The sequence below is a fragment of the Ochotona curzoniae genome, unplaced genomic scaffold, assembly GCF_017591425.1.
Source record: "Ochotona curzoniae isolate NIBS_2020 unplaced genomic scaffold, NIBS_Ocur_1.0 contig_2688, whole genome shotgun sequence".
NCBI classification, from domain to species: domain Eukaryota; kingdom Metazoa; phylum Chordata; class Mammalia; order Lagomorpha; family Ochotonidae; genus Ochotona; species Ochotona curzoniae.
Genome location: NW_024465553.1, coordinates 4,665,365 through 4,687,872, shown reverse-complemented (window position 1 = coordinate 4,687,872; position 22,508 = coordinate 4,665,365). Strand labels below are relative to the sequence as shown.

Below are 22,508 nucleotides of genomic sequence, written 5' to 3'. Positions count from 1 at the left end.
CTCCATTCTTGCAATATTGAAAAAAAAAAAAATTGGTGTTGTAACAATAAATGCCGAGGCGGGCACCGTGGCGGGCACCGTGGTGGGCACCGTGGCCTGGCATGTAAAGCCACCTGCAGACTGCTGGCATCCAGTAACAATGGAGACTCCGGTCCCAACTGCTCACTTCCAACCCAGTTCTCCTCACATGGGACAGGGAACAGCCCGAGTGCCTGCAGCCTTGTCACCCGGATGGGAGAGCAAGAAGCAACTCCTGGCTTCCGTCTGACCCAGCCCTGCACGCTGCCTGCACGCTGCAACTGAACCAGTAGACATAAAATCTCTCTCTCTCTCATTCTGCACCTTTTTGTAACTCTTTCAGGTAAATAAATCCTTGAAAGAAAAAAAATTCAGAAAGTCTCCCTTAAAAACAGGAATAAGGGCCCAGCACGGTGGCAAAAGTGGTTAAGGTCCTCGCCTTGCACACCCGGGATCCCATATGGGCGCCGGTTCTATCCAGGCAGCCCCACTTCCCATCCAGCTCCCTGCCTGTGGCCTGGGAAAGCAGTCGGGGACGGCCCAAGGCTTTGGGACCCTGCACCCGCGTGGGAGACCCAGAAGAGGCTCCTGGCTTCAGATCGGCATAGCATCGGCCGTTGCTCTCACTTGGGGAGTGAATCATCGGACGGAAGATCTTCCTCTCTGTCTCTCCTCTCTGTATATCCGCCTTTCCAATAAAAAAAATAATAAAAATAAATCTTTAAAAAAAAAAAAAGGAATAAATGCTATATGTGGAATACTTAGCTCAGCAATGATCCCAATCAGCCCAGTAGCTACCTGTCATTCCAAGAAGACTGAGTACTCACCAGACTGACATGCTTATTGTATGAAGTGTACATGTGAGACGCCATCATTTCGACTGTAGTAAGTTTTTGTGGTTGAAGCAAGGAATTTAACCTGTCCACAATACTGATGTCCAATTCACAACACACTGGATTTAATTTAATTTGTAATTCTGCCTTCTGAGGAACTGCACTTAGTCTGGCTTGACTACCCTGTTAAAAAAGAAAGAAAACATAATATTTACCAATAATACTATAAAATAAATCAGGATAAAACTGCAACAAGGTATGTATCAACAAAGTACAACCAACAGGTGGTAATGACACCGCCCACTCCCACCCGGGACGCTCTGTTCTCACAGTGCTTACACTGCAGTGGTAATGACACCGCCCACTCCCACCTGAGGCGCTCTGTTCTCACAGTGCTTACAGTGCAGTGGGAATGACACCGCCCACTCCCACCCAGGATGCTCTGTTCTCACAGTGCTTACACTGCAGTGGTAATGACACTGCCCACTCCCACCCAGGATGCTCTGTTCTCACAGTGCTTACACTGCAGTGGTAATGACACTGCCCACTCCCACCCGGGATGCTCTGTTCTCACAGTGCTTACACTGCAGTGGTAACGACACTGCCCATTCCCACCTGAGGCGCTCTGTTCTCACAGTGCTTGTAGTGCAGCTGAAGACACACAGGAGCGTGGGAATCAGTTCCTTCCTTGGGCTGGAACGTTAAAAGCTTAAAAACAAAAATAATTTAAATGTCAGCTAGTGAGCTGTAGTTAGGTACATGAATTAACAAAGGTGCCATTATAAAAGTCCAGAAAACTTCTTGGAATTCAAAAAAGCTGATTTTAGTATTACTTTTCAATTATAAAATGTTTACTTTTTCATTTATATGAAAGGTAGAGCTGTCATTTGCTAGCAGTGTGAATCTTAACTAACCACCACAATGCTTAGAATCTCATCCACAAAATATAAAGGAAGGGAAGGAGGTCTGGCAGAGCCACCTTCCAAGTCAGTAAATCTACAGGCAAAGCACAGCTCTGCCCTCTATCCCAGCTTCCTGCTCGCGGGCACCCAGCATAGCAGCCAGGGATGGCTCAAGTAGCTGGAGCCCAGCTGCCCACATGGGAGAGGCAGGGTGCAGATGGAGTTCCCGGCTTAGCTTGGTCTCCCCACCCTAACTGTGGTGAGGGTTTGGAATAAACAAAAGGACAGGAGAATAGTAACAAATGTGACGGCCCATTAAGCAGATGAGGCTGGAATCCTATGGGCGCTGGTTCTAATCCAATCCAGCTCCCTGGGAAAGCAGCAGAGGGTGACCCAGGGGCTTGGGAGGCTACATCCACATGGGAAGCCATAGCAGCCAGTGAGGGAGCGAACCAACAGACGGAACACCCCTCTGTCTCTAACTCTGCCTTTCAAATAATGAAAATAAATCCACAAAAGCATGTTATTGACAGTTTCTGAAAGCTTCTTAGGACAGACTTTAATATTAGCAAGAAAACCACACTGGTGATAAATGAATACAATATAATTCTCTTGACTTGAACAGTATGTAGTACACAGGTTTTCAGTAAAGAACTATTTTAGGGCCTGGCGCGGTGGCGCAGTGGTTAAGGTCCTCGCCTTGCACGCCCAGGATCCCATATGGGCGCCGGTTCTATCCCAGCAGCCCCGCTTCCCATCCAGCTCCCTGCCTGTGGCCCGGGAAAGCAGTCGAGGACGGCCCAAAGCCTTGGGACCCTGCACCCACGTGGGAGACCCAGAAGAGGCTCCTGGCTTCAGATCGGCATAGCATCGGCCGTTGCGCTCACTTAGGGAGTGAATCATCGGACGGAAGATCTTCCTCTCTGTCTCTCCTCTCTGTATATCCGCCTTTCCAATAAAAAAAATAATAAAAATAAACCTTTAAAAAAAAAACTATTCTATAATAGAATCTTCTAAGATGAAGGCTACTTTGAACATGAGTGAAATGGAGTCACTTGTCTCACAGTCTGCTGCTCTGAAACAATCAACTGTAAATTAAAAGCTCTAATACTAAAACTAGTAAATGGTCTTATCTGCATTATTTTAAGATCTGTCTTAACACAAATGTCAAAAATTAGACAAAACAAACCCATATTAGTACTTCTCCCATAGGACTTACTATACATTTTTTTATTGAAAGGCAGATTTATATAGAGAAAGATCTTCATCCGTTGGCTCACCGAACACGTGGCCACAGTGGCCAGAGCAAAGCCAATCCGAAGCCAGGAGCCAGGAGCTTTTTCTGGGTCTCCCACATGGATGCAGGGTTCCACGGCTTTGGGCCAACCTTGCTGCTTTCCCAGGACACAAGCAGGGAGCTGCATCAGGAGTGGTGCAGCCAGAACTCAAGTCAGTGCCCATGTGCAATACTGGCACTTGAATTGGCAGCTTCACCTGACATGCCACAGCACCAGCCCCCACAATTTTTAAACATAAAAAATATCCATACTTACCTCTGTGTAGTGAGGAGGAACAGAATGAAAATCACTTGGAAACAGGCACTCCAACAACTCCACTTGCCCGACAGAAACATCGGTACTGAAGTAACGGGAAGCTGATCTCTGTCTTTGCTCGTAGGACATTTTGATGCCCGTGCCTATAAACCTATTATTAAAAATGCAGCATTTGAGAATGTTCATATATGTTTCACATAATCTACATTAAAAATGGATTCAAAAATAAAGAAGAAACCCAGCACACAGTGTTAGCAGTGCCTAACCATTCCTACTGACTTTGACAAAGTCAGGTGGCTAGCAGAACTACTATTCCCAAGGACGTCAACTGGAAAGACAGACTCAACCTGCTGCTCCCTGACATAAAGTAAGTTTCATAAAGAAAGAAATTTTCCAGGATAGATTTGTCTCTAACACTGTCCTTCCCACTTCCAATGCTGACGTTTTTGAACTTGCTAAATATGATGAAAGTCTTTTTAAATTACATGGATACATCATGGAATATTTTTATATTTGAGTTGGTGGGGCTCAAATAATACAGTCTACCTCTGGCTTTTGTTGATTTTATTATGTTTTCTTCTGGCAGATATTTGAAACCTTGTCCAAAATGAGAAGGAAAATATATTTTTAGTTTTTACTATGGTTTCTTTTAGGAGACGTCAAAACTGTTTCATATACTAATTTTAATACTCCAAAAGCATTCAAAATAAAATTCCAAGATTCTTTCAAAAATAGCTGATAACATGTATCCAAGCCATTATATAAACAAATATCGCTTAGTAACTTGTCACCTTCATATTGAAATCCAAACCATCATATAAACAAACATCATTTAATAAGTTGTCACCTTTATATTGGAATAAATAACATTCTGTTATCTCTCGTGTCAGCACTCAGCCCACGGAAACGGGCGAGCGGCTCTGTGCAGCACGGCTGGCTTTTGTTTCTGCAGCCCGAGTTCCCAGGCACCAGCCGAGCTCGGATCAGCCGCAGGTCCTTCTCAGCCCAGTCAGTGGGATATGGGTCACACTTAGAGTCCTTTCTACTAGTTCACTCTACTTACAAAACCGTCAGATCTACTAATGCCACTTCCGTGATCAGTGTCACTAGTGATAGCAAAACGTGGTCCAAAAATCTGGTACAGAATGTGGCAAAGAACGAAACAGATTATACTGCAAGACCGATTCAGCTTTGATCTGAATTGTACCGAAAGCCAAATTCCATCAATGAGGAATTATATACAAAAAAATCTTTACAGATGTATAAGAAACTTACTCATTCCAGTCACAAACTAAATATTAAGCAGAAAATAAAGGGGAGGCAGATAGAAAGACGAAGACAGCATTCTACAATCGGTTCTTTTTAAACACTGCGAATAAACCTTAGAGTTTACCTAAGATGGTCATGTGAACAAGCTTCTGCAAACACTGCCCGGAAGGACTTAAAGTCTTCGGTTGAAAATCGCTGCGGGTCGATCTTTTCTACACAGTTAAAGAAGGCTAGCGCCATGGGCGTCGAGGGGTTCCGGCCCAGCGATGTTTCCGGTGGAGACAGAGGGTCAATGTGCAGCACACACACTGAACACGCTCCCAGAGCTAGCCGGAGAATGAGCTCAGGCCTGGACTCCTCCAGTGACACAGAGCGAGCAGGGAGAGCTGAAAACACGTGGGAAGCAAAATCCTTACAACATGACAACATTAGAAAAAACTATTCATCTACTAGCATTTTATAAAAAGGTGATCTCGCAATAGTTTTGAATGATATTAAATAATTCAAGTAAAACGGAAAACTATTATTTTGCTGCCTGCTATATCCAGGGTTCTTGTCATAATTTTATAAAAAAATATAACATAAGAACAAGGTTTTTGCATCAATAAAACTGTACTAGAAAAGTGAACATGAACCACAAGGTGTTGGTCGAACTTTCCGCTGAGCCCTCTGTGTTGCCAAAAGCCAAGGTTCCCTTTCAGAGCACCCATACACGTGAGGCCGAACTCCAACGGCTGGCTGAGACTTCTGAACTGCGTTAGTAAGAGATCTGTGGCGTGCTTTCCACCTCAATAAATGAACAACTATTATAAAAACTTGCCAGTGAACTGTTCTGAACTCCGGTAATGAATCCACGCCCCTGCTACCTGGAAGACTGACGGGAAAGAAGAGCGGCAGCACAGCACTTTCTGGAAGAAGCATTCCCCGCCCCAGCTTCGAAGCAGAAATCCCAGTAGAAACCAACAACCAATGTCTTCTTTACTGACCAGCTGTCTGTAAAGTCGGCAGCTGGGTGCCGCTGCGTGGGAAGCTCGGCCCTCTTCCTGCCTGCTGCTCCTTGCGGTGCTCAAGGAACTCTCCCCAAGTCGGCTGAAGCTGTAAAAGACAATTTTCAAAGACACATGAATGCAGTGCAGAATTTCAAAGGCAAACTTTCAAGAACATAACAAAAATTAAATACTTTACCACCGTAGCACTTAATGGAGATCCTGCTGGGGTGTTCGTATATGTACTAGTTAGTGATAACTCAAGATCCATGTTTGGGGGGTCCCCAAGAGGCGGAAGAGAAGAGAGACTATGGGACATGTCCATATCAGCCATGGAGAAAAAAACTTCTTCTTCTAGAGAGAATTAAACTTTGTCACTTATCTTATCATTCCTCCAAGTAAAGTATTTAAGTCAATATAGGTTTAACATCACAAATTTTATTACTTCCAATGAGATAATCCATATGAATCCAAGTTATTATGACATAGCAAGAACTCAGTTGCACATAAGAATTAACAAAAGGTTAAGCTAACTTACAGTTGTCTTGGATCTTTTTAATACAAGGGATTCCTCGAAAGTTTATGGAGAGTAAGAATTTAAAAATTAGTTTACTATGGCCTGCGCAGTGGCGTACAAGGCTAACCCTCCACCTGCCAGCATCAGCATCCCATATGGGCACTGGTTCAAGCGCTGACTGTTCCACTTCCAATCTAGCTCCTTGCTGATGGCCTGGGAAAACAACAGAGAATGGCCCAAGTCCTATGGCCTCTACACCGTACAGAAGACCCAGAAAAAGCTCCCGGCTCCTGGCTTTAGGCCGGCTCAGCTCTAGCCATTGCAGTCATTTGGAGAATGAACCAGCAGTTAGAAGGAGAGACAGGTTTTTTGATTGTTTATTTCGTTTTGTTTTTTCTCTGTAAATCTGCCTTTCAATTAAAAATAAATCCTTCAAACAATGACTTTATTATGGTGTAAAAAGAAAAAAAATCTACACATATAATCTCAAAAAGTTCTTAAGAATGTATATTAAGAGCAGCATGCATGAATCTGAAAATTCATTGTACCAACATAAAATAGTAATTCTGTTTCCCACACACTCTTTGAAGTCTCCTTGAATGATATGCAGGACCACAGAGTACACTCAGTGTCCTCCGACAATTTAAGAGTCAAAATCTGGATTTTAAACTAATTTAAATATAGTACAATCTCTGGTTTCATAGATACAGTTTTTTATAGAAATCCAAACACAATCCTTAAAATTTTGTATTTCAGTTTCTTCTTTTCGAACACTGCTCATCCTCACAAAAAACAAGTTTTCTCCAATAGCTACGATTTCTGGGACAGACGTCAAGGGTTTGTTTTTTTGGCTCAAAATTCCATAATTAAACTGATGTTATTACTATAGTATTAATATTTACGAATTCTGACACACTTGTAAAGGAAGCTGGTTAAAGACAACATTTACATGAAATTGATGGAAAGAATAAAGCTTCCTACTGCAAAGGAATCTACCGAAAATTACTATGTCAGCAAAAATTTGACAAATTACTCCTAATGTTTCTTATGTAAGTCTACATTTTTATCAATTTTTTCTAAGAATAAATCATCAGCCACAACACAAAACAACACAAGTGCTACTACAGCAACCCCGTACTGATGCATCACTAATTGTGTGGTTAGGTCAGCTTACACATGACAAGTTCCTACACTAGGGAGTCTTTGGTTCTTTCACTGCTCAGCCCTTTCCCCAGAAGCCAAAGCTCAGTTTCTGCTGCTGCAGAACTCTGCGTCAGCTGCTGGTGTTGCTTACCGCGGCTAGATGGCGTGTGAGCCGTTTCTGTCTCATACAAGCTTTGTTCTGAAGACACGCCCACAGAGAGGGAATCTTTTCTCAAATAATACCGGTTTAATTCCATCTGAATTCGATACTCATCTTCCTGCTGCATAGGTCGATTTTTCCTATCTTTATTAGCTAACCCTATTTTGCTAGAATTTTCTACAAGTATACAAAAGGAAAGCAAAACAGCAATTAAATTTGGAGTTAGTTATTTTTTTTCCAAATCCCACTTATCCAATATCAATGGCAACTGAGCACCACAGTCACTACAAAGCACCATTATTTAATATTAGAGATCTAGGTGACAGCTTCAGTAGCTCACCTCTGACGATGTGCCATTAAAGGCATGTTTAAATGCATGCTACATTCTCATTTACATGAAGTACTATTCCCAAAGATATAAATCAGAACAATAACATGACACAAATAATATGAACGAAAATTCGTGTCACAGTAACACAATTAAAAAGACTCATTCAAATGTAATTTTTGGGATCTTATTTACAATACATTTTTTATTCTCACAAACCCAAAAATAATAATTTTCCTATGTACATGTTAAATATTTAAATAATTTCATTTAAAATTGCAAGGAATTAATATTAGTAAAGAGAGACTTGATACTTGCCTGGTCCAGCAATAGCTGCTAACATATCCAAAAGCAAATGTACCTGTCTCGGCGACAGGAACAGATGGATGGAGTCTATGTGTCCATCCACATCCAACTTCAAAAGCAAAACAGAGAGAGACTCAGAATGAGCACTCTTTATAAGCTCAACACCATCAATTTCAATAAACACTGAAACACAAAGTCTATAGTTGCAAAATTCTTTAGCCCAAGATCTTCTCTGTTGATGGCAGTCTCCATGAAAATGATGAAAGACCTCCAAACTGTTGTTTGAAGAGAAAATCCTCCTGAGAAATTGAGTGTCAAGTGCATCTAATATCATACTCTTTGTCTAAGTCTTCCTTGGAGTTAACATACTGCAGGGACTTTAACACTTAGTGTCTGAGAGGGAATACTAAAGTAGCAGTAGTTTCTGCTGTCTTTCCGGAGATTGAAATCATAGTCCTTAAAGTTCCATTCAAACCCAGAGCAGAGCTGACTCCCCTGCCCTGCCACAGGTGGCGCTATCCACCACACTCTGTTGGCAGTGTGCCTCTTACACACCTGCTGTGCTGGTTCTTCCATGGAGCAGGAGACATCACAGCAGTGTGAATACACGAGGCTCTCTCTTCTAATTCTCTGTTCATATAGGAACTCATTGTTTCCTAATTCCTATGATGTATACTGACAAAAACAACGGCTATTTTCTAGGTGGCATTCAAGCTGAATAACCCAGCCTTATTTTTCATCCACCTCCTCTTTGCTCTTACGTGCTCATACTGACTGCCAGCATCATCACACCATTTTGCAAGTACTGAGTAATTCAAATCATGACCTACTTTTATTTGGAAAACATGCTCTTTCCCAAGTGAAAGAGAAATCACTTCTGACGTTAAAAGTGAAAATCAGAAATACATTACTTAGTGATTTGAAAAATTTCCATTATCCAACTAAGTCTATAACATATTCTCCAATATATAATTATTATCTTCATTTTTAAGTACACTTATTTTTATTTTTTTGAAAGGCAGAGCAACTTCTGAAACAGCCATGGCCAGGCCAGGCCAGGCCAATTAAGAGACAAAACTCAATCTGAATCTGGCCCATGGACAGCAGGGAGTCAAGTACTTGAGAAATCACTGGCCACCACCCACCAGCAGGGAGCCGGCTAGTGAGATGCACCAGGACTTAGCAGCTTCCCTTCCAGGCAGGTAATCACTTTTCCCTCAGTAGTGGGGTACTATGCTAGGTGGTTTTATATGTTTCCTTAAATTCTTATTACTGTTCCTCTTAAAGAGGAAACAGTTTCACAAAGATCATGTGATCTGCACAAGGTTATAACAGACCCAGAGGCAGGGTTCTAACCGAATGCCAACTCTTTCAAAGCCCTCGTTGCTTGGGCGGTGCGGTGCCCCCATTCTGCCCAAGCACGGCTGCTTTACAGGCTCTCACTAGACCACAGATCACCAAGGAACTACGGCTTGGAAGGATGGAAAGACGTTCATATGGCAATGTCACATGCTTAATGCTTCTTATTTGTTTAGTGTTGAACAACAGTCCATCCTTCATTAAAATGGAAGATCAACAGTTTAATTTCTCATCTTCATAGAAATATTTCATTATTAATACATTCTTAGTTTGGCATATAAAAACCCAAGTACAAGTACACATGACTTTTTTTGGAAATATGAAAAAACATAACAACAAAAAGAGATCAATTCAATATTATGCAGAAACAGAAGCAAAACATCTTTAAATTCAAGGCAAGTAGTCCTTTACAACATAAACAGCATTTCAAAAACATGATAAAACTGCAAACACAAAACATCACATACACTATATACAACAGTGCACTACTCTGGTCTAACACCTTGAACCAAAGTAAAAAACTTTTAGGGTCCAGTGGAAAAAAAATTACAGTCCTTGTGGTGCTTACACCTAACTCTGACTACCCACTCTCCAAGAGTCCATCATGTTAATATGCAGAGGCTTAACCTAATGAGGGAACCTCCTGCCACCTCAGAACTCCGGCAATGAAGGCAGGAACACAAGAGTTTGCACGCCATCACTGCTCTCCTGCAACTCCACAGCATTCCTCTTAAGGGAAGCATTTGGGGATACTTTATGCTCTGGCCATCTTTGCATGAATAGTCACATGTAACTAGTGGGTCCCCCTCATGCTCCCCTTACTGCATCTTTTAATAAGGCAAGGCAGACTGCATTCCAGACATCTCTGCCTCTGTTCCGAGAACTTGCGTAGTGAAAGCTAAGACAGTCACTTGGATATCTACTCAGAGGAAACCAGTAAGCACACACACAAATCCCAATAGCTTCTTCATTTAAATTGTATCTTATAGGGATTACATAAAAAGTCAGTTTTCAAAGCACAAAAGTTAACAATTAACAAATATATTTTAAACTGACCTCATAAATACAAGTTTCCAAATTCTCCAACCAAGTGATCAATATCGTACACTGAGAAACAAGCACAGCTGCCTTTAAACAACGTCCTCCAAAAACTGACATGCCATGACGAAGAACTAATCCTGCCAGAAATCTACAGCTATAAAAAGGTCCTTCTATTCCAAACATAAATGAGCACGTTTTACATGTATAAGCATCTTCTAGAGTCAACTCCTTGCTTTTAAAATCTGTTCTTGTTAAACCTTAATTTTATAATACACAGAGATTAATTCATAAATTCCCATTTATCTGAACTAAAGAAGCTATACCAACACAACAAAGGGGGTTTTGTTTTTGTAGGATCGGGGAGAACGATGAGGACAACCCTTTATAAACCTCTCAGCCAGAGCACTAAGACACCTCACATGAATTTTGTAACCCAAGGATACTGAGAGAGAAAACACTGTTTCCAGGAAGGAAGGTAGCTAGTTACAGGATAATCTATGGCAATCAATAGTGGGCCACTATGTAGACTAAAGAATACTTACATAAAACACAACACTGACCTTTGCTCCAGGAAGCACTTCATTCTGTTTCAACGTGATACTTAATTCCAGCCTACCAACCAACCCTCCAATCTGCACTGGATCAGAGGGTGCTATTTCAGGTAAATTTCTAGTTAATTGTGGGTGTGGCTCATAAACAATTTTGGGGTTCCAGCTAGGTGACAACTTCGGCTCACTTTCCTACAATAAAGTAATAAGAGTAAAGTGACTGTCAAGTCACAACGCTTCAGTGCAAACAAAGCAAAGTATGTTAACTTGGGAATAAACTGTTTGACTTGCAAAACTGTAATGTTATGCTAAAATGGATAAATCAGTAACTTACAAATAAAATGAAATACAATAATACAATAAACCAGCCAAATACTTTAGCAATAAAGACACAACATGGTAAAAGAGTGTATGAATGTTTATGCTATGCAAATCAAAGCAAAAAAAAAAAAGAGATTTCGTATAATTAAGAAAAACTGATTTCTGAAATAAAACCTCCAAGGTAATTATGGAATGATTATTTTATCTGTGCTCTTAGAAGACATGAACAGAATTCCTTAGTTATAAATAAGGTATGAGATACAACTTGGAGGTCAACCTTCAGCAATACATTCACTGTGAAAGTAAATACAAACACTGGGGATCTCCAGTAACTTGACTGCCAAAGGACCTTAAATGCTTACAAATCATTTTTCCCCAAGATACGGTAATCAACATTTTTCTACCAAGCTAAAATAAAGTAAACTGCTAGGAAAGGCATCTATTACATGTTTAAATCTTTGAAAGATCTATCTTCATTGCAGAACCTTTGCGTGACTCCCAGACCTGACAAACCCATCAACACACACTGTCCACATTCTGGCAGTTTCAGGCCTCGTGACACGTCCCCATGGCGAGGACTGCATGCCCGTCTTGTTCTTACCGCGGGTGCAGCTGAACACACCGGGGAAGATTTTGCTGATGCAGAAAACTCATCCCAAAAGAGAGTCACTCCAGAGAGCTGCAGCAATTTGTGAGCAAAAGCTGTGGGCTGGTGCACGTTAACCCCTGAGGATTCATCAGCAGCCTCGTCACAGTACACAGTTCTGAAGGTGGAAAACAAAAAAATCATTCGAATAAACTCCTAAAAAAACTATCTGCGATAACAAGAAACGCATGTAGTTTTAACATGGGTCAGCCTCATCATGCCTTACTGCAGCAAAAATATTTTTATAAAGAGATGTGAACTTCAAGAAAGATAATTTGGTAAGGCTCTCAAATCTGGGGATTAATAACTTCTTAAAAGTAGTTGCATGGAAAATAATCCCTGCAATGTATCACAAAACACCTCTTCATAAAAACAAGGCCGCATTTGGCTCCCGGTCACCGGTCTAACATGAATGACACGCACTGCATTCTTATGTGTAACTAGTCTTGCTTTAAAGATACAGAATGCAGTTCTAAAGGCATGAGATTTAAGCTTCTTTTTAATATGTCTTAACATCAAAGACTATTAACAATAACTGTTTTACTAACAGATCTGAACGAATATCTGCACAAAGTTTCGCCAAGAACCCAGAGAGCTGCACACATGCTCTCTAGCGCTCAGTGTCACACGTCACCCTGCTCACTTCTGACTGCAGTCACAGCATCCAGACAAGGGCTAAGAGCTGCTCTCCAAATCAACACACAGGTGTGCCTATGCAAACAAATCCCTAGGCTTCCAAGTAGACAGACACAAAAATAAAAGCCACACGCCTGTCTTCCCATGTCTGCCACTAATGCAGGTAATAAGCTTCCTTGTTTTTAATCCTAACAGAATCCTCAAAGGCAGCAGCAGGCCTAGCCTTTCTCATCAAAGCAGCCATCAGATGAGGTACAGCAGACACATCACTCCCACGCCTAGACCATGGCCACACTGCTCACATGGATGATGAAAACTGAAACCCCCTGACAGAAATGCCCTGAACACAGGAGCCCTCAATAATATTTTGTATTGATCCATACTTATGGGCTCTGAATTTAACACAGCATTATACACAAATACGCCCCAACTGGGTTGTTTTGTTTGTTTTTGTTGGTTGGTTGGTTGATTTTTTTGTTGTTGTTGATTTTTTTTGTTGTTGTTGTTGTTGGCTTTATTTTTTTTTTTTTAGTTTTAAAGCAAGATTTATTAGAAATGCATTATATACAAATACACCCCAACTGGTATTTTTAAGTTTTCAATAATGAGACTTAACTACAACTTGGAGAGAAGCAATTTACTCTCAAATATGCAGTATTTAAATCCATATTATCACCTAAGTCTCCAAAAGCACCCTGAAATTTTATTAAAGAGTTAACAATAGTATAATCTGTTTTCAGACATCAGAATTCTTACCTTTCTATTCTGATTTCAAGTGCAGTTCCAGTTTTGGAATTTTCTGGCACATGTTCAATTCTCAAAACAGTGTCTATGAAAGTGACCTTGACTCTTCTGAGCACTAGATTAAAAATGTAATCATGGGTGTAAGAGACCAGTGACACCAAGTTTATTGAGAAACTAATAAGCAAACCAATATTTTTATTTTTTTTCCTTTTTTTAAAATTAATTACACTGTATTATGTGACACAGTTTTATAGGTACTAGGATGCCCCCCATCCCTCCCCTAACCCTCTCCCCATGGTGGATTCCTCCACCTTGTTGCATAACCTCAGTTCAAATTCAGTTGAGAGTCTTTCATTGCAAGTATATACCAAGCATAGAGTCCAGCATTTTACTGTCCAGATAAATTCAACGGCTTGTTGGGGAGATCTTCTCTGGTCTGAAGGTAGAGCCAGCAGAGTATCATCCCAATCAATTAAAAGCCCCAACATAACATCAGCAACAATTTACAAACCAATATTTTTATAAGATTTTAGAAATTAAAGAAACCAAACTTATTTCCTTTAAAATCCCCAAATCCTGAATTTTACAATCAATACTTTGCTTTGCTGAGCACTCGTCCATGTTACAACTCAGACATTTGTAGTAAAGATTAACACAATTTGTTAAAGTCTAATCCCTTGACTATGCAAGCATAATACACAAAAAAGGAGAAACCACGATACAGAAGAAATCTGTAAATAAAGCTGAATATTTATCATAGCCCAATTTGAAAGCTCTGAAGTAAGAACAGTAATTCTTTCAGAAATCATCGCAGTGGACTTGCTTTACAAACAAGCAAGTTTACTAAATAAAAGTACTAAGTTGGGAAACAAAATCTAAAGTTATGAAAATGCTCGACAGTATCAAACCTGTTTCAATGGTTTCAGCAAACTTTTCCAGTCCTTCAAACGGCTGGGACCCTTCTCCTTGCTCGTCGGTCAACTTCTGGCTAAGACATTCTTTTGCCAACTGCATACTGCTGGTCATGAAACTTGACCAATACATGGGTTCAGAACCAGTTGCTGCAGAAATTACAGATTCATTCTAAATAACTTTCTCAGAGTTGCCATTTTTTTAAAGTAACATATTTCAAACAGATAAATCATTAATCCTTCACAAAACTCTTAGCACTGTGGTATTTATCACTCATGAAAACAATTTCCTACAAGTGGTTTTGAGAGTTGATGGTTCTGTTGTCAAGATGGCACAGCGTCAACAAATGCTTTCTGTAGAAAGCTCTGTGGGCCATATGATCTACACCACAAACATCAACTCTACTGCCATGGTACACACACACGTACAGAATGAGGAAGTGATTACGCAAGACTCTCAATAAAACTTTAATTATGAAACAGTTAATGGGTCCAATTTGGCCTGCAAACAATAGTTTGATAGTCCTGAGGTAGGGGACAGAGAAATCAATTATGAATTCTGCTCTTCAAGAGCCTACAATATTTAAAAAAAAACAAAATGATTAAGAAGAAGCTGTCAATTGTTGAATGTCAACAAAAATCTTATGAAAGCTAAGGGTTTAAAACTTCCAGTTAGGGAATTAGCAAGAAATGTGATAGAGGTGAAGAACCTCAGTATGAAAATCCCAACCATTTGTTCATGGCTCATTGCTACTAAGAAACTGTATGAGCTAGCAGGCCAAACGGCCTATGTGACCCTTAGCACTGAAGGGTCCCAATTCTCATGAATCCAGGCCCACCTGAGTCTGGTTATCTCACAGGTGGCTCCAAGTAATTAAGTGGGTGCTTCCCTTAGTGGCTGGAGGCATGGGCTGTCCAGCTGAGACAGTAGGGAATGTGTGGTTTTTCCCCTCACCCTGCAGACCACTATGAATATCCCCTTTTCAAGCTATTGTGGACTGCCCCTATAAAAACCCTATGAATGTGCTGTTCGGGGCCATACCCCCAGTAAGGGATGTTGGTCCCGGCAGGCCTCCTGGCCGGTTGCTCAGCCAGCTGCCTGCTTTCAACCAAGAACCCAGGCTCAGATGTGCTGAGCTTAAATAAACTATCCTTGTACACTTGGATCAACTTCAGACTCTTGGTGATTTTTGCAGATCTCAAAATCTGGGCACAACAGAGGTTACAGGTGGCATGGGTGCTGGAAACTAGTATAAATGAAGATAAAACCCTGAGCAATCCTGGAGGAAGAAACACACAAATTATAGAAAATCCAACCACATCTTACCTGACTCACCACAAATGGACAGAGATTTCTAGAATTATTCTCTCCAAAATGGAGTTTAAAAGCTCTTCTGATGGAATATTTTTGAAGTAGAAAAATTTTAAAGTTTAAGTTTTTATATAAAATTATATTGATGCATAATGGTTAAAAGATATTCTTGTAAATTAAACACTAGATTAAAAAGAATTTCCAGGGCCCGGCAGCATGGTCTAGCACCTAAAGTCCTCGCCTTGAACGCACCGGGATCCCATATGGGCGCCGGTTCTAATCCCGGCAGCTCCACTTCCCATCCACAGCTCCCTGCTTGTGGCCTGGGAAAGCAGTCGAGGAAGGCCCAAAGCCTTGGGACCCTGCCCTTGCGTGGGAGACCCGGAAGAGCTCCTGGATCCTGGCTTCAGATCGGCATAGCATTGGCCGTTGTGGTCACTTGTGGAGTGAATCATCGGACGGAAGATCTTCCTCTCTGTCTCTCCTCCTCTCTGTATGTCTGACTTTCCAATAAATAAATAAATCTTTAAAAAAAAAAAAGAATTTCCAAGTATGCATTATCCATTTTTCAAATATAAATTACTTTAATGCTACCATACAGTTTAAATGTTGGTGTTTCAGGCATTGGGTCCAGTGGCAGAAATGCCCATATTCACTAGAGTGCCTGGGTTCCAGGACTCGAATTTTCCAATTCCATCTAATTGTACATCTTTGTTTGCTACGGCTTGGTATGCTATTGTTCCAAGAAATTCCTTCTTCTCCTTGCCCACTTTACATGCCTATTTTTTTGTACCATTATGGAATCAAGGATTTTTATTTTTTAGTATGCTTTAATTCACTATTGCTGGGATCCGTGCAGTGGATGTGGGGGACACAAAGGTGTGAAGAGTATTGTTCCATTGCAGGCAGAGCCTCAAGGAATTTCCCGCTGCAAGGCAGGGTCCAGCAGACTCTACAACCACCTGAAAGCAGCTCCACCATCCTTTGCATGGACACTACACTACCAGGCACTGTTTGCTGCTATGGAGTTGACTTTTTACTCAATGTGAGCTTGGAGGTCAATGTCAATTATAACGTCTTGCAAAAGGGCCTTTTATTATTCATGCTGTCTTGGCTGTCCCCATTGACCTTATGCTAATCAAGCGACCTGTATTTAGGGTTTCATTCTTTCCTTAATCTTTAGGTTCTCCTTTGTGATACAAGATTAAGGTTGTAGAAAAAGAATTGTAGTAGGAACTTCTATTGTTTTTAAGTGAAACAAAGGGCAGAATGATTCTTGGATACACCTATTTGACCATGACGTCAAAAGTCTGTGCCAAGGCCTGTGATTGCTTCTTTATAAATAAAGGGAACAGCTTTCTTGCATTTGTCCATTGTGATCATGAAATCCTAGTGGTCTATTTCTTTCCTCTTTACATGTAATCCACACACTCTTCTCAAGTTCTGAACTCAGCTGGAGCTGGACTTCGGCACACTATTATTCTTTTTAATGTTCCGACCTTTCACACACACTAACCCTCCACTTATGGCACTAACATCCTACATGGGGACTAGCTGGAGTCCCATCTGCTCCACTTCTCATCCAGTTGCCTGCTTATGACAGGAAAGCAGCAGAGGATGGTCCAAGGTATTGGGTCCCTGCACCCACAAACGAGACATGGTGGGTCCCTGCACCCACGTGGAAGACAGGGTGGGTCCCTGCATCCACGTGGGAGACATGGTGGGTCCCTGCACCCACGTGGGAGACAAGGTGGGTCCCTGCACCCATGTGGGAGACAGGGTGGGTCCCTGCACCCACGTGGGAGACAGGGTGGGTCCCTGCACCCACGTGGGAGACAGGGTGGGTCCCTGCACCCACGTGGGAGACATGGTGGGTCCCTGCACCCACGTGGGAGACATGGTGGGTCCCTGCATCCATGTGGGAGACCTAGAAGCAGCTCCTCTCTCTCAGCTTCAGCTTAGCTGAGCTCCAACCACTGCAACCATTTGCAGAGTGAACCAGCAGACGCAAGACCCTGGGTTCTCTCCCTCTCTTTCGCTGTTAACTGTTTCAAGTAAAATAAATAAATCTTTAAAGAAAAAAAAATCCAACTGTTGGAACCATCCCATGTAAGCCAGAGCGTTGTCCTTTTATGGTGTAATATTTTGAATTTTTAAAACACCAGTCATTCAGATACTTGGTATCAAATATTTAGCATAAACCCAATCATTACACACTAAAGTTCCTAATCACATACATCCTACACAGGCCAAAGTCTTAATGTTGCCAACCAAAGATCTCACCAATGCAATGTAAGATAATAAATAAGATAAAAACTGAACTTAGTGGAATTGGGTTGCCTTCCCAGTCTCTGAAGCATTAGAAATGAAGTACATAAGACATGGAACACAGCTACCTAGGCGAGGTCTGGGCCGGAACACCATTTCCAGCCCTCTCACTTCCAGGGCACAGTTATCCTGCAGCAGGGAGCCCCAAGGCACCGACAGAGAAATGGACTGAATGAATCCTTCAGTGACTTCCAAAGGCGCGTCAGCTGACTCCAAGATTTCATTGAGACACTGAAGAGGAAAACAAAGGTCATTTTAAAATCATACAACCAAGAATACAATTTATTAACTAAATCAAAGATGCCAAATACTCCACAAATGTGTCTGGCACTAGGAATAAAGCAAGCAGAGACTGAGACAAGAGTTCCTGGCAAGCTGACAGCAAGCTTACAGGAGACTCCACCAGGCAACACACAGGCAATTCAAGTGTCGTGAGTTGCACAACTCAGGAAATACCCAGTGCTATTCGAGCATCTGATAGGATCTAACTCCAGACTCCAGGCAGCACTCTGAGGAAGTGCTATTTTAAGCTCAGGCCGTGCAGCTGAAGAGTTCACCAGGTAAAGTGGTCTAGGAACCACAGGCACACACTGGAGATACAAGAGTATTTGAGAAAGAAATCCTGCAACAGCTTTAGTGTGCCAGGGCGAGAAGCCAGAGATAGACCTGGATGGCCGAGAGGGAGTCAGATCTAAAGACCCTGTTCTTGACCGTGAAGAGTCAGCCACATATCTCCAGAGCAATGGAGGGCTTTAGGCAAGGACACCACATGAGATTCAAAGGCAGAGCTGCAGATGGAGAGGGAAGGGAGAGATCTTTAATCCACTGCTTCAGTGTCCAGGTGGCCATAACCAGTGGGAACAGGGCCAGTCAGAAGCCAGAAGTTTCTTCCAGGTCGCTGACAGGGGTGCAGGGACCCAAGGACTTGAACCTTCCTCTGCTACTTTCCTAGACACAATAGCAGGGAGCTGGATTGAGGGGACCAGCTAGGATTCAGATCAGAGCCTCCACAGGATGCTGGTGCTGCAGATGGCAGCTTTACACTCAATGTTACAGCATCAGGACCACGAAATCAGTGAAGCTCTTCAGCTACCACGCTGGGAATGAACTGGAACAAAGCAAACCTGGGTATCTGCATCTACAGCTCAGAAGAGCACTCTGGGAGAGGGAGGCAGACAGGCACGACAGAGGAGGAGGAGATACAAAGCCTGCACTTACAGGGCCCCAGCACACAGGGCAGTACATGGGTTCAATACCAGGCTTCCCGCTACTGCAAAATGTGGAAGTGAGTGAGACTGGCTTAGCTGAGTGTGTTCCTTCTAATACTGTGGGTGAACTGGGCTGTGCTCCTTGCTCCTGGCTCCAGCCTTGAGCCAGCCTCACTCAGTGCATGCATTTAGGAAGTGAACAGGTAGAAGGGGAGTTCCCTCTCCCTCTCAAAGTAACAAACCAGAGAATAACTGAAGTGACAGTGATGAAGAGAGCTTTTGGGAACTTACAGAGTAAAATGACAGGAGGCCTCATCAAAGCCCAAAGAAACACCAACACTGGAGAGATAAGAAAGAGGAGCCTGGGCCTGGTGCAATGGCTCAGGAGCTAAATCCTTACCTTGCCAATGCCAGGATCCCATATGGCACCTGTTCATGTCCCAGACACTCCACTTCCCATCCAGCTCCCTGCTTATGATCTGGGAAAGCAGTCGAGGATGGCCCAAAGCCTTGGGACCCTGCACCTGCATGGGAGACCTGGAAGAAGCTCCTGGCTCCTCCTGGCTTTGGAATGGCTCAGCTTCAGTCACTGAGGCCACTTGGGCAGTGAACCAGTGGACAATAGATCTTTCTTTATATCTCTCCTTCCCTCTTGGATTTGTCTTTCCAATTAAAAATAAATTAATTAAAAAAGAAAAGGAGGAGGTGGCGCAGTAGCCTAGTGGCTAAAGTCCTTGTCTTGCATGTGCCTGGATTCCATATGTATACCAGTTCATAACCCAACTGGTCCACTTCCCATCCAGCTCCCTGCTTGTGGCCTGGGAAAGCAGTGGAGGACAGCCCAAAGCCTTGGGATCCTGTACCCATGTGGGAGACCAGAAGAAGCTCTTGGCTCCTAACTGGCTCAGCTCCAGCCGTTGTGGCCACTTGGGGAGTGAACCAGCAGATGCAAGATTTTTCTTTCTCTCCTTGTCTCTATATATCTGCCTTTCCAATAAAAATAAACAAAAACAAGCAGATAGAAGATCTCTATCTCTCCCTGTAACTTTTTCAAATAAATAGATAAATCTTAAAAAAAAAAAAAAAAAACACTAAGCCACAAGATTACTTTGAAACTCATCACACTGTGAAAACCCAAGATCTAGTGCAGTGTGTAAGTAGGACAAAAAAATCTTAAGCTACTTGGCCAAACTGGTTCCCTGTTATCTACCCCGACAACGTTCTGGTCACTGTGACACTGCATATCCCCATGTGAGCCACTAACTCTTGAGCTGCAGGTGGTACCACTTGAACCACTCTGCCAATACTTGCCCTAGCGTGGATTCCTCCAGAGCTTCCCTCTTGTTGAAAGCCATATCCTCCTCAACCACCATCAACAAGTTTTACATCCAGGACAGAGAAAATGAAGACAAAGTTCTAGTCTCTACTGCGGTATCTGGCAAAAAAATTAGTAATCAATGTTTCCTGAACTGAAGATAAGCTTAACTATCAGTGAGGTCTAAGTAGTAATCAAGACAATTCTTAAACTGCTCTTAAAAGGGATCGGAGTAACAAAGTGCTATGTCTGCCCCGGCATGGTAGCCTAGTGGCTGGAGCCCTCGCCTTGCATTCACCAGGATACCATATGGGAGCCAGTTTGTATCCCGGCTGCTCCACTTCCCATCCAGCTCCCCATTGCAGCCTGGATGGGAAAGCAGCTGAGGACAGTCCAAAGCCTTAGGACCTTGTACCCATGTGGGAGAACCAGAAGAAGCTCCTGGCTTCAGATCGGCTCAGCTCAGCTCCAGCTGTTGCAGCCACTTGGGGTGTGGACCAGCAGACAGAAGATATTTCTCTCTGTCTCTCCTTGACTCTGTAAATCTGCCTTTCCAATAAAAAATAAATATACAAAAAAAAATAAGAAAGTGCTAATGTCTATCTTCCTGAACGCACTGGCCATGCTAAGTGCTCAATAAATGCACCAAATCAATTCTTGAAAGAACTTCCACTTAAAGTCAGTCACGGTCTTAGGCAGTGGGAAAGGACCGAATCATTAAATCCAACTTCCTGTTCAAACAGAATTTACATTACTCCTTCCAACATTTTAGTTCTGACTGCTTGTAAAGACAAGGAACAAAAGTGCAAGACAGCCCGTGGTAACAGTGGAATAGTTTTCAATCCCTTGCCTCAATCCTGCCCTCCTCTATCCAGAGCTGTTTAAAATAGCGCTCTCCAAGCAGAGTGTGATGTATTTAAGACTATAGCAGGCCATTCAGAGGCATGGAAGAGAAAACTAGATTAGAAAGTTTCACTGGGAACCAGCACTGCAGTGCAGCACTTGAAGCTACTGCCCCATGATGCTGGCATCGGTTCAAGTCCCAGCTGCTCCATTTCAGATCCAACTTCCTGCTGATGGCCTGGAGAAAGCAGCAGAGGATGGCTCAAGGGTTTGAGCCGCTGCTACCCATGTGGGAAATCAGGAAGGAGGGTGGCCCTGCCCTTGCTGTTACACCAATCTGAGGAGTGAATCAGCAGATGAATGATCTTCGTCTCTTCCTCTCTGTGTAACTAACTTTCAACTAAATGAATAAGTTTTGGAGGGAAAAAATTACACCAGTATTTAATATTACTGATGAGCATTGGCAATGTACTTGGCACTGCTACAAAGATGGGATGTAGTTACACAAAAGGCAAGTGTTAAGAGAGGTGCCCTCAGCTAGACTCCATTCCAGCACGCTGAATGCCAAAACCAACAGAAGCTCTGTAAGACAATGCATGACCAAAAATAGTCTGGCTTCCTGGTTTTGTTATTACCGAATATTTTAGAGTTTAATATACAAAAATTGAATTTATGGACCAATTATCAGTAGTACAGGTTACTGAACAGATGCCACCCCCCCCCAAAAAAAAAACAGTTAATCTGCCTTTTCAAAGTAAAGGAACACTTTAAGAATGAGTAAAAAAATAACAGCTTGAACTACAAGAAGAATTTGAAAACCTATATTTGGAAATTTATTTAAAGCTGTATTTGGAAATGTTGTTTCAAGATTTTGCCGATGGAAACAGTATCTACTTGACCAAAAAAAGGTCAGTTTTTATTAAAATCTTTTTCTACACACGTTACAAAACGTTTGACAGCATGGAGACTACTCCAGGCAACTTAAAAGTGTTCTAGACAGTTTTAAAAAACAGCTTTTCAGACTAAAAACACACACACCACCTCCCAATTAATTAGCAACTGAGATCAGAAACCGGGATATTGAGAGCACTTCTCGCTTCACATAACTGCCAGCTAAGAACTGAAACAGAAGCAATGTAGCCAGCGATTATTCCATCAGGATGTAGGAATCTCCGCTCACACCCTTCCTCAGTCATGCGTCCAAAGGAACTGCAGGTAGTGGCAGAACTTTGAACAGTCACAACTGAGCATCAGGTCAGGATTCTCCTGTCCACGACTGCG

General features: G+C 42.2%; 1 protein-coding gene across 2 annotated transcripts in view; it reads right to left on the bottom strand.

Annotated features, from left to right (window-relative positions):
* ATG2B (autophagy related 2B) overlaps positions 1–22,508 on the bottom strand; it is a 61,044-nt gene that overhangs the window by 36,650 nt on the left and 1,886 nt on the right. For both annotated transcript variants that reach the window (XM_040975103.1, XM_040975105.1), the window contains exons 2-14: positions 17,930–18,092; positions 14,219–14,371; positions 13,323–13,425; positions 11,886–12,048; positions 10,976–11,155; positions 8,028–8,124; positions 7,373–7,558; positions 5,761–5,915; positions 5,562–5,670; positions 4,700–4,961; positions 3,307–3,457; positions 1,467–1,559; positions 846–1,034 (exon numbers count right to left, since the gene is read on the bottom strand). In XM_040975103.1, the coding sequence (XP_040831037.1) occupies positions 846–1,034; positions 1,467–1,559; positions 3,307–3,457; positions 4,700–4,961; positions 5,562–5,670; positions 5,761–5,915; positions 7,373–7,558; positions 8,028–8,124; positions 10,976–11,155; positions 11,886–12,048; positions 13,323–13,425; positions 14,219–14,371; positions 17,930–18,092 (2,004 nt within the window). The remainder of the gene's footprint in view (positions 1–845; positions 1,035–1,466; positions 1,560–3,306; positions 3,458–4,699; positions 4,962–5,561; positions 5,671–5,760; positions 5,916–7,372; positions 7,559–8,027; positions 8,125–10,975; positions 11,156–11,885; positions 12,049–13,322; positions 13,426–14,218; positions 14,372–17,929; positions 18,093–22,508) is intronic.